The sequence below is a fragment of the Arvicanthis niloticus genome, chromosome 14, assembly GCF_011762505.2.
Source record: "Arvicanthis niloticus isolate mArvNil1 chromosome 14, mArvNil1.pat.X, whole genome shotgun sequence".
Classification (NCBI taxonomy): Eukaryota; Metazoa; Chordata; class Mammalia; order Rodentia; family Muridae; genus Arvicanthis; species Arvicanthis niloticus.
The window spans coordinates 53,567,545-53,585,406 of record NC_047671.1 but is presented as its reverse complement, the minus strand read 5'-3'; the positions used below and the strand labels follow the sequence as shown (position 1 = coordinate 53,585,406).

Below are 17,862 nucleotides of genomic sequence, written 5' to 3'. Positions count from 1 at the left end.
AATAACTATAGCAAGGTTATTTATTAAAGTAGTACTTTTGTTTCTTTCAGCCAGTAAAAATGTGCAAGCTCCCCCCACAACTCTAGGGATAAAATCCAGGACCCTGATACACTTTACCAAAGCACTGTATCCCAGCCTAGTTTAAATTAAAAAAATCAAATGAGAACTGTTTCTTTCCTGGCCAGTTAGTGATGACTGTGTCCTAGCAACAGAGATTTGAGAGAAAGGCTGAGCTGGGGAACCAGTGAGGGAGGGAGAAGAGCAGGCTGCTGGCAAGATGGAGTCTCTGGTTGGGATTCTGAGCCTAGGAGGCCTTATTGTAGATCCATCTGTCTCTGTTTCTCTCAGAGAAGCTTTACAGAGATTGTCCTCCTCCACAAGGCCTGGGGGCAGGGGCATGGACAGGAAAGCTCACAGTGATGACTGAGTGTAAGGACTAGAGAGCGCTCTTCAGATGTTTGCTTCAACTTAGGAGGCCAGCACCACTCTTCTTTTTCAGGAGTGCGTCCACTGGAAAGTGGTCCTTGCTCAGTGGGTGATCCCACACGCACGAGCATATGGGTGCATTCATTAGACTCAGTGAGTTTTAAAAAAGATGACAAAAAAAAAACATAAAAAGAGGACATTTGCTTATTAATCATAAACACAGGACAGGCAGCACAACGGGACTTCATACTGCTCCCATAAAAAAAGGCATTATAATAAAATAAAACATAAGGCTAGCAGTTACAAGACTGGAAGTTTATGCCTAAGACACTGACTTACCTGAATTACTATGTAACTGCAGAAAAGCTCTCTGGGCGGACTGGACTAGCCCAGTTCTCCTTGTTCACACCTTTCAAAATGTGTAGGAAATGCCATGGGCTGAGTTAGGAAGCATCTGACACACCCAACCCTTATTCCTGTGGCTCCCAGGGAAGGTGACATAGTGAGTCTGAAAAGTCCTTCCCAGGACAGCTGTTCCCTGAACACCCAGATGCCTGTCAGGCCATCTGAGGACAGAATACAGGGTTATGTTGCCTTTTGGAGTCCCTCGGGTGTGGCACAGTGAACCAAGATCAGTTCAGATTCTACCTGCCCAGGGAAGCTTTGTTAAGCACTGAGAGAGCAGCTCACAGGGGATGCTAGGCCCCTCTTACCTTCTCGTCCTACTTAAGTAGTAAGTAATACATCCACTTCATGTGACTGACTCTGTGTGTTCTGTATCACCGGGCTCATGGCAAGCAGTAAAATCAGGGTACAGCAGACCTGCTCCACAGCAATCTTGACCCGTCTTTGGAATCTTACAGTCCTTTTCAGTGAAATAGGGGTCATAGCAAGGTACTCTTACTGCAAATTTAACTTGTGGTTTATTTTTGCCACTACAGAATCATCATAAAGGATTGTGTCTTCAAGACTAATGGGAGAAGAAGACCTAAAGTCAGGCAGATTAGACTGACTTTAGAAACGGAAAATCAGGCGCCGTTCCTATATCCAGGAAATCATACAACAAACTCACTCACTTCCTTCATGGGCTTGTGAGGACGGACCAAAGCAGTGAGTGTCAAATGTTACATCAGTGGCAAATGCCTTTTAATTCCAGTATTTGAGGGGCAGAGTAAGGCAGGTTTCTATGAGCCAGAGGCCAGCCTGGTCTACATAGTGAGTTCCAGGACAGCCGGGGCTATAAAAGACAGAGACTCTGTCTTAGAAAGAAGTAAACGAGGGAAGGAAAAGGAAAAGAAGGAAAGAAAAGGGAAGGGAAGAGAAGGAAAGGAAAGGGAGGGAGGGAGGCAGACAGACAGGCAGGCAGGCAGGCAGGCAGGCAGGCTACACCAGCTCTCACACAATGGCTGTTGATTCTTAACAACTCATTTCAAAGAATATGGTAGACTCCAGGGTTTCTGTCCATAAATAAAAAGGCCCCCCCCCACCTCCTTATATCTCCTAGGACATGCTGTCCTCTGCTGTAAAATGGAAATATGCTTTTATCAGTGCGCTGCCTTGCAGGGCTATTATGAGGCTGGAAGACGCTGCATGTGTGGGGGCTCGGAGAGGACCAGACAAGGCCTGGAGAGGTGTTAGCAAGAAACTCCGGTGAGCTTTGAGCACCAAACATTAAAACTGACTGACTAGGTGGGTTTATTAAAAACATAGTATATATTAGCAATATAAGACAGCTAAACAACACAATGTCCACCAACACCAACAGAGAAAACCCGGTAAGCATCGGAGTGCATTCTTAGCCTTCAGTGCTCTGTACAAAGCTGACACAAAGGACCAAGACCACATCCCATGGCCTATTCACACAACACTAAAAACATACAATTAAACGTGCTCAGAAAAAGGCTCCACGAGCAGCAAAGCCACAGAGAAGAGTAAATAGTTACCATGAGTTAGACAACGATCTCTGACCGGGAGGACGGGATGCAGACGATATGATTAGGGAGCCGCTGGAAGATTCTGAACATCGCTACTGTGGTTAAACATCATGTGCATACAGATACCCATAATCAAATATGTGTGTGTATCTGTGGTTTCATGTGCTTCCATGTAATGTTTCATAATAAAAATAAAGAACAGAGACTTTTAAAAGCTGTCTGGGTTCTTTGCAATTATAGCAACAATGTTTTATTACATTAAAAAAAAACCTTTATTAGAAGTTATTTTGGTTCAATCTCAGAGGCACTAAACTGGGAAATTACTCACTTAAAACTCCTCCAGAAACAAGGTTTAATCATTAAGGAAGACATAGGAAATTATCCAGGGGACTATTCCACCTGCTCATTGGTTATTACTGATTCCTATCCAGGTGTGGTTATCACCCATATTAATCCCAGTACTTGGGAGATCAGGAGTTCAAGGCCAGCTTTGTCTCCGTAGTCTAGGCAAGCCTGGGCTATATTTTGTATTCCTCCAAAATGCAGAAAATAACAATAATAATGTTAAGAAATAATAATTACTGATTGTTTCAAACTTTCCAGAATCAAATCAACATTTCTAGTGTTAGCAGCAGAGAGACTAGAGCTGGGGAGAGGGCCACAGCATTTGCAGTATGCATGTGAGAACCTGAGTCACAACCCTCTGGCCCCAAGTAAAGGCTGGGTGTGGTAGTGCACCCATAATCCTTTGTCCCTACAGTAAAATGGGAGGCAGAGTCAAGATGATCCCCAGAAGGTCACAGGTTGGCTAGCCTGGTATATGCAGCTATGAACAACCAGAAAGAGACCCTGTCACAGACAAGACAGAAAGCGAGGACCAACACCCAAAGTTGTCCCAACCTCCACGTGTGCAATGCCACATGTGCACCCTCATTCACATATACAAAATATTAGCATATACATACACACATACAAACATGTGTTTAGTGTGCTCAAAATAAAATAAAAGGGTTGCATAGCTTGAGTCACCATCTGAATGTGTTTCACACACCAGCCTAAAAGAAAATGCTAGACCGCTTGGATGTCCAGGGGTTCTCGACTACTCACCAACAGGCTGCGTCTGTGCTACCCTCTTGGGGTAAGTCTTGCTTCGACTTCTCACCACATTCTGATTGGGCCGGGGAAGTTGGATAGAAAGATCTCGGCTCATCTGCAAAGCTGTCCTGCCACTTGAAAAGGGGACATTTTGATTAGCAAAAGTAAAACCGTATGGCCTCGGAGTTAAACACAGTCCAGCCAGAGTGTCTTGCAAAGAAAAAGAAAAACAACAATAGCAGCAACAACAACAGCAGCAACACAGATTCAACAGGCCATAAGCATGCGGAGGTTTTTAATCGATGTCCATTATACTACTACCAAGAAGGTGTCACCAGACTAAGGCAGGGAAGTATAGCATCTGAGAAGAAGAGCTTGCTGAGGGACCAGAGGGAGGAAGGGTTTACCAAAGGCTGGGCTCAGGGGAGGAATGGGCTAAAAATAGACATTACTGATGGCCTTAAGGTCCACAGCCAAAAGCTAAACAAGTCAAGGTGTGTGGGGGGACCATGCAAAAGGTAATTCTACAAGACCGACGACCCACGCTCTCGCAGCAAGTGAGACAGTTTCCCTGGCAATATTGGTGGGATTTTTGATAAGTTCTTGGGCACAGTCAGTTATTCATTATATCTCTTCCTTTAACAAACCATGTGTCCAGGTAAAGAAAACAGGTCTAGAAGCCCACACAGGCCTGATTCTCCAGAGATTGTGTGAGGATTTGAAGCCTAAGCCTCCTTCTCCCCCCTCCTTCCCTCTCTCCCTCTCTCTCTCTCTCTCCCCCCTCTCTGTCCTTAACCCCCTTTCTCTCTCTCTCTCTCTCTCTCTCTCTCTCTCTCTCTCTCTCTCTCTCTCTCACACACACACACACACACACACACACAGTCTTACATGTTGATGGTTTGGCCTCCAACCATTGGCTTCAAATATGAGGTGACTCGGTTGTGAGGTCAGTAGCCTCGGCAGTGGATTACTCCATTGGTTAGTTTATAGCCCAACAGACTGCTAAAAGGTGGGGGTTAGCTGCAGGAAGCAGGTGAGCTGAGGTGCCTTTCAAGTGAATGTGTATATATCGGGACCCAGGTCTACCTGACCCCTGTCTTCTTCCCTTCCTGCCCCCATCCTCTTCAGCGTGAGCTCATCGGTGTGCCCCGCCCCACCCCCACTCCCACTTCCATGATGCTTCTACCAAAGACCCAAAGCAATGCACCCAGCTATCCTTCAACTGAAATCTCTGAAACTACAAACCAAAATAAACCATCCCCCCCCCCCCAGCTTAGAAGCCATGTGCACAGGCTCTTCTCCTGAAAAGCATTAAAAATTCCATAGAGAGACAAGACATAATCCATTATTATTTGGAACATGAAGATTAAGACCACCTACTCCAGATTTTCTCTAATGTCAAAAAGGCTTGGATAGTGGACACCTCACTGCACGGAGGAAAAACCATTTGTCATAAAAATATAACTAAATATGCAGACCACTGGGGCATTTTATAATGAGATTATACTTTCTTATTCAATTTTTCTTCATAGTTTCTCTCTCAGGAACAAAGTAATGAGAAAATAATGTCCCAAGATTAATAAGACTAAGGTCCAGAAACATCAACTAATCTACTACAGGCCACACAAAGCCCAGGGCTGGAACTGGTCTCAGGCTCCCCATCTGGTCAGCACAGAGCAGTCTGCAGAGGAACAGAACACTTAGCTGTTTAATTTGAAACTCCAAGCACTGTGGAAAACTCAGCGCTTCTTTTTCCTAGCCTTTGGTCTTTGAAGGTTCATTTGGCTTTTTAAAACCTCTACAGCACGCTTTCTGTCATCTACACTATGCTGCACCTCTTCTTTTCTCTGGGCTTCTAGTGATGGCATGCACTTATGAAGTACCCCACCTCCGTGCCTCCTCTCACCCTGGCATTGTGTCTTCTTTGTTCTGGCTGGCAAAGCCACAGTTACTTCAGCATCAAAGTGAAGGAGAGGCAAACGGGGAAAGTTACATGGACTTCAGATTCCAGATTTGCTGCTCTCGGGTCCTTAGCTTAATTACTTTCCCAGGGGAGTGCTCCAATTTCTAGTCTATAACTGAGATACCTCTTTGGGCCACCATGCAGATCAAATAAGCAGTGTCTGGGAAAGCACCTGACCCGAGGAGGAGATTCTGAGAACAGGGTTTCTTACACATCATGAAATCTGAGAGCTCCTATGCTTCACTCCTACAGAGAGGACTCCACTCCTCAGGCCTCCTATGAAATTCCTGCAACTCGTCCTTTTAAGGAGCTTAGCAACGGCTAAGGGAAGAGCTAATTTTCAGAGGGACTCCAAAAAGGAGATATCAATATGTAACAAAATATTTAATTAGTCAGATTTAATCAGTCTTCATTTCAGATTACTGGTTCCTCAAAATAAAAACAAGAGAATCAATGCATCAGACTTCAGCTCAGTCTTCTTCACAATTTAATTTTGAGACCTGATTGTCCCACATCACTTAAAAATGTTTGGCTTTCACTTCTTAAGTAGTTTTTTATCCCTTCGTAACTATTCTATAACTGAGATACCTCTTTGGGCCACCATGCAGATCAAATAAGCAGTGTCTGGGAAAGCACCTGACCCCAAGGAGGAGATTCTGAGAACAGGGTCTCTTCAACATCATGAAATCTGAGTTCCAACGCTTCAGTCCTACAGAGAGGACTCCACTCCTCAGGCCTCCTATGAAATTCCTGCAACTCGTCCTTTTAGTTTTCCTAAGAGAGGCAAGAATCAACCTGGCATTTTGCAAGCCCTAAGAGAGAGTAAAGTCTGGAAGCCTGTTTTCCTCCATTTACATACACAGTACAAGGGCCCCTACAAAAACCACACACACACACACACACACACACACACACACACACACACACACTCCTGGGACATGGCTCCTTTACCTCCATCTCACAGCCTGCAAGAAGTGACTATTGTACTCCAGAACCATTTCAGGGTATCTCCAGATTACTTTAACAAAGAGCCAGACACATGATAGTGGTTAAAAGGATGTTAGTTTGCCAGCTCTTGTCATTAAACAGCCTACATTGGTGACCACCCAGCAATCAGAGACCTGTCCTGCCTGACCTCTGACCAGACAGATGAAATACCTCTTTCCCACAGGTGGCATTAAAGTTAGTGCTTCCTACACAAAAATAAATAGATTTGGGTCTCATTAAGATTTAACAGGCAGTTAACATTAGCCATGAAATCCAAGCAGATTTAGCAGAGCGTCCAATTTCTGCAAAGGTTACCTTTAATTGCTTTGTTGGAAAAAAATCGTATTTAATATACAAAATCCAATAGAAATAATTTCTAATAATGATTCCCAGTAGCCATAATATTTGCATTTCAATAAATTTGAGAAATCAGGTGTGGCTACATTTGCAGAAGCCAGCTACCTCTAGCATATGTTAAGCAGCCCGATGATAATTTTAATCATATAAACACTAATAAGACAGATGCCTTCACACTAGCTGCAGTCGGTTGACAAGGAGACAGATTTAAACGTGTTCTCTCAAGCCTCGACGATGCCATGATTAGAAAAACAGCACAAACACTAGTTCCTACCCATTCTTCTTAGAATAAAAGTAAGTACTATCTTCTTAAATATCTCATAATTATATTCTTGTCTAAGGAAGAGCTCTGAAAAGCCAAAGGCTAAATATTTATACATCAATAAAAACCTTCATACAAACAGAAGTATCTCAAATAAATAATACTTTTTTTTTAGCCAATAAGAGAGTAAACACTGTACTAGATACCCGGTTCACAGGACATACTGAACAGCTACTGTTCATCATTCTTACTGGTTGTCTCTTGTCTCAGATTTGACACTTCAAAGTGGGTCATTAGAAGAGAAGGCTTAAGATCTGGCACACCGAAGTCTTATAAACCCAACTTTCTTTTTCAGATCTACCATGTAAATATGTCCCCCACTGATGTCCCTTATCAGCAAATGAAGTAGCCTCCTACCCCCAGGTGGCATTTCTCTATCCTGTTTGGCTTCACCAGGCCTGGGGGCTTGTTTCTCTGCCTAAGTAATACTGCATCTCTTTGAGGGCAGTGTGGTTCCAGCTGAGTTTTTCTATATCTGGAGCCCTAAAGGCATTCCTCACGCACCACAGCTCTCCACTGAACAGAAGGAACTCAACTAAAACAAATGCTTTTTCAAAATACAGAGCTCAGTCCCACTTTTAAGGTGGGTATTGAAGAAACAGTTAAGCACCTAGCTGGATGGTGGTCAACGTTTTCTCTCCACAGGCTGAGCCTGTCTAATCGGAAAGCAGAGGCCATGGGGGCATGGATCCCACTGTTTCCTAGCTATGTCACCATAAAAGTCCCTTAGCTTCCCTGTGTCTCCATGTCCTCAGTGTAGGTAACAGCACAGAAGACTGTGATGATTAACAGAAGCAATATTACGTATTAAACAATAATGGTCTACCACTAAGCCAGGCTAATATGTAATTAGCAGTACTATAGGCAGGCTTTATACGTATGTAAGTTCTGTATGTAAAGACATGTTTTAATGTAGAATATAAATGATATACTGTATTCAATATGGAATCAACTGAATATTCCAACATCACAACCAGTCAATCACAATCCAGAATATCTGCCTTGTTTTATAATCACAGAACATAATTGAAAATTACTGATAATTAAAGCAAAATGAAATCCTGAATTTATAAAAATCTACTGTGCTCTGAAAGCCTGTAACTTTACATAGCTAATGGGGATGTAAAATACATTTGAAACTGGAAAATCACTTCTGTCAGGAAAGATTTATTTATACAGCATGTTGGCACTGCTGGAGGGGGGAAACACACGTATTTCATTATGTCTGTATGTAGGTAACTAAATTAAAAACCTATCTACATACACAAACCCCAAGCGGGGAAATGTCACTTACCTGTACCGATGTTTATAACTTATGGACCCAAATTTGCTGAGTTTTCTTGATAATGAATTTGACTCTGTTTCTGGCATTCTAGTTAATTTTAAAAAGAAAACCAAAGACTTGTAAATACTAGTACTTATATAATATACAAACACAAAGTTATACAGGAAACTAGTTAGGAAGAAAAGAATCAGCTATTATTTTAAGGTTTATGTTTAATTGTGTGTGTTTGTGTGTGTGTGTGTGTGTGTGTGTGTGTGTGTGTGTGTGTCTGCATGTACATGTATGTGAGTGCTGGTACGTACACATGGTGGCCAGAAAAGGGCATCAGATACCCCGGATCTGGAGCTAATGGTGGCTGTGAGCTGCCTGCCACTGAGTTCTGGAAATGCTCTCCAGGACAGCAAGCTCCCTGAACAACTGAGCCATGTATCCAGATCAAGAACCGCAACCAGTTACATTTAGCTCAATTTGAAACACAACTCACGTTGGAATATCAGGTGCATAACTATCAAACACTCAGACTTTCTGACGTTCTCTAGGAAAGGCGAATGGCAGTTTGCCATGTTCTTTCTTACACTTTCTTGGGAATTCTGTCTCCATTCTAATTTACTCATGTGAAGGACAGATGGCAGCTAATCACATCAAATGGCGCTGGGTCACTCTTTTTGTACAATATATTACAGCATTTTCCATGCTGTACAACATATTCCAGTATTTTCCGTTTTATACAATATATTCCAAGATTTTTCATGTCAGGGCACTCTGAACAGACACCAGCATGGAGAGATCCTGGGACAATGAATGTGGGAAAGTCTTAGGCTTCTGGCTCACTTCTCTCTCCTAATAGGCTAGTACAAACTGCACAAAGGACAAGGCCTCACTACGCAGCCCAGGCTGGCCTGGAACTCACTATGCAGATCAGTTTGGCCTGGAACTCAGAGATCTTCTTGCCTCTGCTTCCCTTGCTGGTATAGAAGGCATGTGCCTGGAGGAGTAGCAGGCATTCTGTGATATTCCCAATACAGAGAAAACTGTCCCACATAAAGAGTTTGGGAATAAGGGGAAGAAGCCAATCTTGAGTCAATAAACAATGTGTTATCAGCTGAGATTGCTTTGTTTTGATTTAAACTTCACAACACAAGGCCATAAAACAATTAATAACAACAACCACAATAATAATAATAACTGTAATAATGTAGAAAGTGTACCTACCGAGCCAAGTGTGATGCTACATGCCTGCAATCCCAGTATGTGGGAGGCAGAGGCAGGAGGATTACCCCATCTGCACTGAGATACCCCAAAGGCATCTCACCTGCAGTCCACTCACAGCAAAACCCCGAATTTCTACCCATGTCACACAGATGCTAGGTAATTCTGAGCTTTTTACATAAAGTTTCTAAAAACCATCCCTGAATCTTTCTCAGTGTGAGCAAAGATCTATCTGAACATAAGTGTGTACATAGACACACACACACACACATACGTGCAGAGATGTGCATTAGTGCAAATCAAGAGGCTGAGGAGCTGAATAAATTAAGGAAACATTTCTACATTCACAGAACAGAATACTTATTATGAAAATCAACAGAGGACAAAATGTTGCGTTAACATACCTGAAAAATGTGTGGTGCTCCACACTGCATTTCCAGAGGTGCTTGCAAGCAGTTTTGCTCCGAGCTTCAAAAAAGAATGAGGTTTCATTACACTGCAAGAGACAGGCAGAGAACACCAATTACCGGTCAGAACACTCTTCAGATGGCAGCCCTCCTTCAGGGAACAGAAACTCAGGTAACAGAGAGTAGTGCCAAAAGATAGCCAATTTTGGAAGGTTACATTAAAAATTACTTTCCATGCCAGGCATGGTGGCACACGCAGATCTCTGTGAATTCGAGGCCAGTCTGGTGTATAGAGTGACTTCCAGGACAGCCAAGGCTACACAATAAAACCCTGACTCAAAAAAAACCAACATCAAAAATACTTTCCACTGACTACAATTATGAAACATGACTTCCACTTAAATCTCAACGCAGTTACCTTCATAATCCAAGCAATGGTACAGGAAATCTACAAGACTGCCCATCATAAGCAATCACTGCACACACAAAAACATTGTGGAATTCGGCTCCTAATAAAGGGGGAGATGTCCACACATACAGTGCTTAACCCTACTGCTTTCAGAGAAGGAGAAATCACGCTTAAACTCTGTCTGAGTCTCAGGGAGAACCAGGGAGGGGCAGCTTCCAGCACACTGAACTAGCGGGTGGATCAAATTAAATATATGACCGAGGTAGCGTGTCATGAAACAGGTACAAAAATCTTTAACTGCCATTTTAATCTAGCGGTTATTTGATATATAAGAAACCAAAAGCACATTAAAGGTATCTCTATTTTGTGTGCATGTGAAATGCTGTTTTAAATAACTAAACAAACAAAAAATAAAACAAAAACTGAATGAGCACCATAGGCCCTATGAAGTTATACAGTGATAATTCAGCTTCAAATGTAAAAGTCAAACACCAGTCTTGAACACAGCAACCTTGTTGAATGAGTTTCCTATGGACTCATAAACACGGTATCAGCAGTGCACAGGAGTAACTGGAATATCGGTCCACCATTTTAACAAGGAATTTGACACTGTATATATATATGTATATATATATATATATATATATATATATATACATGAAGTCCTCCCAAGCCCAGCTGGAATGACTCTGCCAACTCAGAGATGTATTTGTAAAATGTGGACATGGCAGAAGTATGGCCACCGTTCACATTACAGCAAAGTTAGCTCCATATCAAGACCTTACAAAGTAAAGGAAGGACTCTAGGGAGATTCTCAGGCTCTCCGTTTGGGTGTTACCATAGTAAACAGCAAACAGGGAAAACGGGGGAAAACAAGCAGGAAGGTCAGGACAAGATATTAAGTTGTAATGCTCACGGAATGCCAAGTGAGTCAGAAAGTACACAGGCGCCCCGCTCAAGAGAGAGGTCACGGCTTCCGACACGAGCACCGTCCCCTGGGAACACATAGATGGCCAGGACAGAGGTGAGTGCTAAAGGTAAGTCACAGGACAACGCTTGTGAGATGGGTCAAGATGAGCCAGGAGACAATGTGTCACAGAGGCTGCGGAGAGATGTCTCAAGAGACACAGGAAGGTCAAGAGGGTTTCAAAGACAGTTACTGCTTTCCACAGTGAGACTATCTGGTGACTTCCATGCAAGAAGTTAGAGATGAGGAAAGAATTGAGTAAATTTAGAACATCTTTTTCCTCAACAGCAAAAGAACCTAAGGCTGGAGAAGAACAGAGACTGGAGCAGGTAAGAAAGCTTAGGCTCCTGTGACGAGATGGGAGTGCATACAGAGCAAGCTCTCTTCCAGTTCTCATTTCAAAAGCACGCGTGTGTGTGTGTGTGTGTGTGTGTGTGTGTGTGTGTGTGTGTGTGTGTGTGGTGTGTGTGTGTGCACATACACACACCACACACACACACACATATAGAGAGAGAGAGAGACAGAGACAGAGACACAGCGAGAACACAGGGTACACAAGGTGGATTCACGATTAACAATTCAATCCCTCCCTACTGCCATTGTCCTGATCCCCCGTCTCCAGATCTGGCCACTAATGGACTGTCTTAACTACAGTGTCCAGTGTCCAGGTCACCCATTTGAGAGTTTTGCCTGTGAGTAAATTCTACAGGGGGAAGTCACTAAGGAAAGGGAAATAACAGGATAAGCTGGCTGCCTGTCCCTCTGCCACACATGGGGACAGGCCATCTCCCTGCAACTCAAGGATGGCAGCACCTGGCATGGCAGTGAACACAGCCTCACCACCTGCTGGACACAGTACTGAAGACACGATCTCTAACACACATTTCGGCAGAAGCATCTATCAAGAAGGTATTTAAGTACCTAAGTCAAATTTTCAAAATCTTTAATTACACAGAACCCAAATTTCCAAAGATACCGAGGAAATTCTAAACAACTCAGTCTTTGAAATAAAACAGATTCCCTCCTAATTTGTAGCTTCTCTTGGGTTGTTTTTTACTTTACCCTTCACATGTCTATATTATCTTTCTTTTCTTACTGAAAGATGTCAAAATTCTTAATATATATTTAATCTATCATCACAAATAAAAAGATAAAAGGACTTCAAATCCAACTGGAATTTGGGGTTTCTCATTTTGGGGCACAGACATAGTAGAGGAACCCAGGAACCTCCCACAGGCCCTCCTAATTACCTCTGTCATGAACCAATGCAAGTATGAACTCATTCCCCCGTTTACAGAAGGCTTCAAACAAGCTGCCTGTTTTCTTTTGCATTACTGACAGAGTGACTCAAATACCAAAGGAAGATTAATGTTACTGAAACCAGAGCCAGGTATTCTGAGTAAATTCAGGGTACTTTTGGCATGTGCGGCTGGCACCAATGTGCTGACAAGGCATTTCTGAACTGTTTCAGGATACACACAGACAGTCACCTTTCCACTCAGAAGCTTGACCGAGGAAAGCAGAAAGGTTCTGTGAGTACAGCTGAAACACCCTCCCCAGCATCCCCCAGCATCCAGAGCTTGCTGAATCACTCAAAGGCCTCTGACACGTCAGTCGTTCATGCTGCAAGCAACGCTGCAGTCTGGGTCTGTTCTTTTTAGTTAGTATGTTAACCAAGCTTAAGTCACTTGTAGCTAAGATAGAATGTGGATGCCACTGTTCCTGGGGTCTCTGAGGAACATTGAGCAACTGTATTATATCCACAAATTCCCAACCAAGTACCTTTCATCTTCTAGGTTTCTAGGTGTTTCTGCTCATCATTGCTAAATGTCTTTCTTGGTGAGCTTAAGGATAGGGGTGTGTGTGTGTGTGTGTGTGTGTGTGTGTGTGTGTGCGCGCGCGCACTTTGCTAGCTTCTGCTCTGTGTGTTGTCACTGCTGACAGGATCACTGAAGCGGTTTACACTGCAAGGACACAGCCACTTAGGCGTCCACTCCTTTTCCAGTGTCTCTCAAGCCTGTGCTTCTTGACACAAGAGCCTGTATCACAATGTCCTGTGCTCAAATGGCTTCTCCTTGTTTCTGTGGAGACGCAGCCACAGATGGGTGCCCTGTCATTTCTCAGCCCCCTGAAATTATGGGAACAAGCACATTCACAATCCTATTAAACAATTCCCACATCCAAGGTCACTAGAAGCAACCCAAGATAGAAGGCATGGGGGGGTCAGTGAGATCACTCAGTGGGTAAAGGCCAACGACCTGACTCCAATCCTGGGACCCACGTGATGAAAAGAGAACGAACTCCCACAAGCTGCCCTCTGACCTCCACATGTGTGCTCTGGCACACGTGTTCCCCCCCACACACACAAACACACACAAACACTCACATATACAATCCATACTAAATAAATGTGATTTTAAAAAAATAGATTGCATAGGCTACTGGCGAGCAAGAGACCAGGTTTCTAAGGATGGTAAGCCATAGTTGATCTGAAAATACCCGAAGACCTGTGGCAGAGAGGCTTCCTACCAAGGCCTCAGCAAGGAGCAGGAGAGGCGCAGGAGAAGCATTAAATCTGAAATGCTATAGGTATTTTTGCACTCAATCTAAACTGGATTTATATAAGTATTTTGTACTTTTTTTTTTTGTTAATTTAATGTATGAATGTTTTGCTTCAGGCCAGAAGAAAGCAACACATCTCCTTATAGATGGTTGCGACCCACCATGTGGTTGCTGGGATTTGAACTCAGGACCTCTGGAAGAGCATCCAGTGCTTCTAACCACTGAGCCATCTCCAGCCCAGTTTTTTTATTCTTTTAAACTTTAGGCATGATGGGAGAAACAAAAAGAATAAGAAGTTTGATAACAAATGAATAAGATAACCTCCTTCTCAACTCCGATAGAACCAAGGCAAGCAGTGACGTTGAATGTAGACATTCTCTGGTTGGAAACTCACACCAGATGTACAGACTTTAAAGGACAGGAGGGGAGTTCATCCTTTCAAATGGCTGAGACCTAATGGCTGCTGTTTTAAACACTGCACTGTGCGGCCTGCGGGAGACACAGACGTGATGTTAGCTCTAGTGATTTTCATTGTCTTTCTCATTACTCTTCCCTCAATGCTCACCAAGTTCAAACCTGATTTTGTTAAATGCCACTTTTGTTAGTACACGAGAAGGGGAGTCGGAGAGAAATGTGAAAGCCCTGAGTGCATCTTACCTGTTCTTTCAAGCCAAGCTTCGTCCTTATATACCATACTGCTGCCAAAGAGTAAGGCACAACGCGAGTGCGTTAAGGCATGGCATACAGGTGTCCCTGGTTAAATAAGTATGGGGCATGCTGGGGAACCACTCACAGTTTAATGTGGCCATGTGCACTGCTGACATCCACTAGGCAAAAAAAACCGTGATGTTTACCTAATTAATCTGGTCAAAGACCTGTGTTTTAAAAATGTATAGTTTATATACTCTCATTTGAAAAGTTAGAAAATACAAACACTTCTCAACATACATGATTCAACATACATGAATCATGTAGAGTAGGCATGTATGTTCACATCAATTATAAATACCTTTGAAATATATGTAGCATAGCTCTGTTTGGCTTGGGTTTTTGGTGGTGGTGGTGGTTGCTTTCTGAGACAGGATTACATTATGCCACCCTGACTGACTTCTGCAGCCAAAGAACTAAAGCAAGGGCTGGGGAGGTGGCCTGGTGGGTAATGTGCTGGGATCTCTTGTCGGGAAACATTTATTCATGGTTAATGGTAGTTGATAGTCTTCACTCTAAACTTTTTTTTAAATTTTTGAAAAAAATATGGTTTAATCTATTTTAATTATGGAGAAAGTCAACAAAACAAGTAACAAATAAAGCAGAGGAAGAACCATGGGCTGAAAGATTTAAGTTTCCCTCCAGCAGGAACTATCCAAAGGCAAGGGCAGCAGATACAAGGTGAAATCACAGGAGGCCACGTCAGAGGCCACTAAAGCTCAGGTGAGGAGCACAGACTGGGGGCTTCTCATACCAGCCTTGAACTAAGTAGTTTCAGTCTCCTAAGGTGTCTACAGGTAGATGTTACCATATATCTCCACCATCCCCACAACCTATTCCCTGCTACAGGCAAGGGGCATGGGTGAAACTGTGAAAGTGAACTGTCCAAAGTTAGCCAGCCAGTGGCCACCTTGAGCATAAGCCATGCTACCTAACCACAACCCCATCATTAATTGTAAGAGACTGGAATAGAAATGTCACAAGGCAGCAGGGCCCAAATATTACTGAGAGGGCCACATGTCATAATCTGTATTTCAGGTATCTTCAGGTACCTTCATACTATGGATAGAAATAGACAACTGTGTGAGACTGGAGTTGGGAAGGAGCATATAGAAAAGTTAAGCAAAAAGCCTGCATACTCACTTACCCTTTGATTGAACAATCCTACTCCAAAGACCTGACACTACACAGCCACTCCAAACACACTGATGGACAGTTATGCATTGAAGGAACACAAAATGTTCAAAAATACCTGAACATCCACGCACAAGCATCGGGGTGACTACACCATGGGGCTCACACCCATTGAAGCTTATGAGAGCAAGGGGAAGAAGGCTCAGGAGTAAAGTATATATAAGACCTGGGCTCCACCTCAGCATCAAGAAAGAAATGATAAAAAAAAACAACTAGAAAGTTCCTGATGAACGGACACAGAGTTATTCTGAGGTTTGGCCCGTTGTTATGTATTGTAATGCTAAGTGCAAACCCCTAAGACCTGGTTGGCCCAAGTGACACTATGTGACCTTATCCCCAACTCAGTTCTGGCTGGTGTATAAATATGCTGACAGCCAATAGCTGGGCAGAAGAGACACAGGCAGGGTTTAGGGTTCCCAGGCTTGGGGTCAGAGGAGACCCCCAAGGGGTGAAGAAGAAGGTGGAGAGAGGAGAAGGTGGCATGGAGCAAGAACCTTAAAGTAATGGCCATGTGGTTTAGCTAATAGGAGTTAAGAGCAGCCCAGACGAAACATGGCAAATTATCTAATGGGATTGTTGACTGGGAACTAGACATAATAGCATAGAGGATAGACATCTGCCCAGCTCTTGCACTGATTAAGGCTTATTATAAATATAAAGATTGTGTGTTTGTGTGTGTGTGTGTGTGTGTGTGTGTGTGTGTGTGTGTTATCTGGGAACTAAATGGCCAAAGGTGGGGTAGAAACCCAGGACTGATATTGAATGTTTCAACAACAGAGTTATTTCTAGAACACAAATAAGGGAAACGGACAAATAACCTTTACACTGTGCAGCCTTCATGTTAAGAAAGAATAACGCGCAGGCACATACACATCCGTGTGCTCACGCATAAACACACAAACACACACTTTTCTTTACAAACAAAACCAAACCAAGGGGAAAACAAACTAGAAAGCAGTAAAGTCCAATAGCTTCATGAGAAGGCCGGCGAGAAAGTCCAGGAGCGTGGGAGCGCAGGGTGCTCCTCTGAGCGCATCTTTCTGTAGCTTCAACCTTAGAAGAAGGTTAATCTTCTACTCATTTAAAACCTAGACTTAAACAAGCAAGAATGTAAGGCAGAAGGAACCATAACTGGAAATAAATAAACCTAATTAGATTCTGGGGGTATATACAACCACAACAATGAAGCAGGGAGAAAGGAATAAAGGGTGGAGGGCGGGCCAAGTAAACTGAACACGAGACAGTTTAGGTCCTCGCATGTGTGTGAGAGGATTGCAAATCAAGTGTTCTGACCAAAGCAACCCAACACCATTTGATACAGAATTTAGAATTAAGCACATGACTACATGTGCAGATACTGGAAGCGGAGGTTCTCCTGGCAAAAGAGAGGGGATAAAACATGAAATGAGAACAGTAAGAAAAGGCGTGCATGATGCAAACTCATCACTTCTAACCTGTATACAAGTACAGTGCATGCGTGTATATATGTATACATTCCTAGTTCATGTACGTGTATCTGGGGCAGTGTTTGTACATATGCATGCATAGATTCTCTAGTTCTGGCCACCGGAAAGCTCAGGCAGAAAAGTCACCAAAGAGTAACAATCACCCTTTTCTCCAAGATCTGGATCATTTCTCACTGGAAGGAACCAAGGATCTTCAGAGATGTGGCTGATCCTACACTGGGGCCAAAATAGACACAAGACACATCTGAATATCACAGCACACTCTAAAGAAAAAAGTGCCCCAATAATGACAGGGACACATCCAAGGAGCACAGAGTTCAAGCTGGGGGATGCTTACTCATCAAACCCAGGAATTCTTGGACACCCAAACCTCCAGGTGCAAGAATGTATCATAAGTCATTGAGGGAAAAACGATTAGTAAGTCCATGTCTAAAACAGTTGAACAAATGAATGAGGGGGGAAGGGAGGGGTAGGGATGGATGGAGAGAGAGAGAAAAAAAGAAAGAGAGAAAGAGAGAAAGGGGGGGCTCTTTGTATAGTGGACTTCAGAGGTCTGAAAATCAAAGTTGGG

At 43.2% G+C, this 17,862-nt stretch overlaps 1 protein-coding gene across 3 annotated transcripts in view; it reads right to left on the bottom strand.

The window, feature by feature from the left end:
- Epb41l4a (erythrocyte membrane protein band 4.1 like 4A) overlaps positions 1–17,862 on the bottom strand; it is a 209,447-nt gene that overhangs the window by 52,861 nt on the left and 138,724 nt on the right. For all 3 annotated transcript variants that reach the window (XM_034518397.2, XM_076912856.1, XM_034518399.2), the window contains 3 exons: positions 9,983–10,074; positions 8,379–8,456; positions 3,468–3,589 (listed from right to left, as the gene is read on the bottom strand). In XM_034518397.2, the coding sequence (XP_034374288.1) occupies positions 3,468–3,589; positions 8,379–8,456; positions 9,983–10,074 (292 nt within the window). The remainder of the gene's footprint in view (positions 1–3,467; positions 3,590–8,378; positions 8,457–9,982; positions 10,075–17,862) is intronic.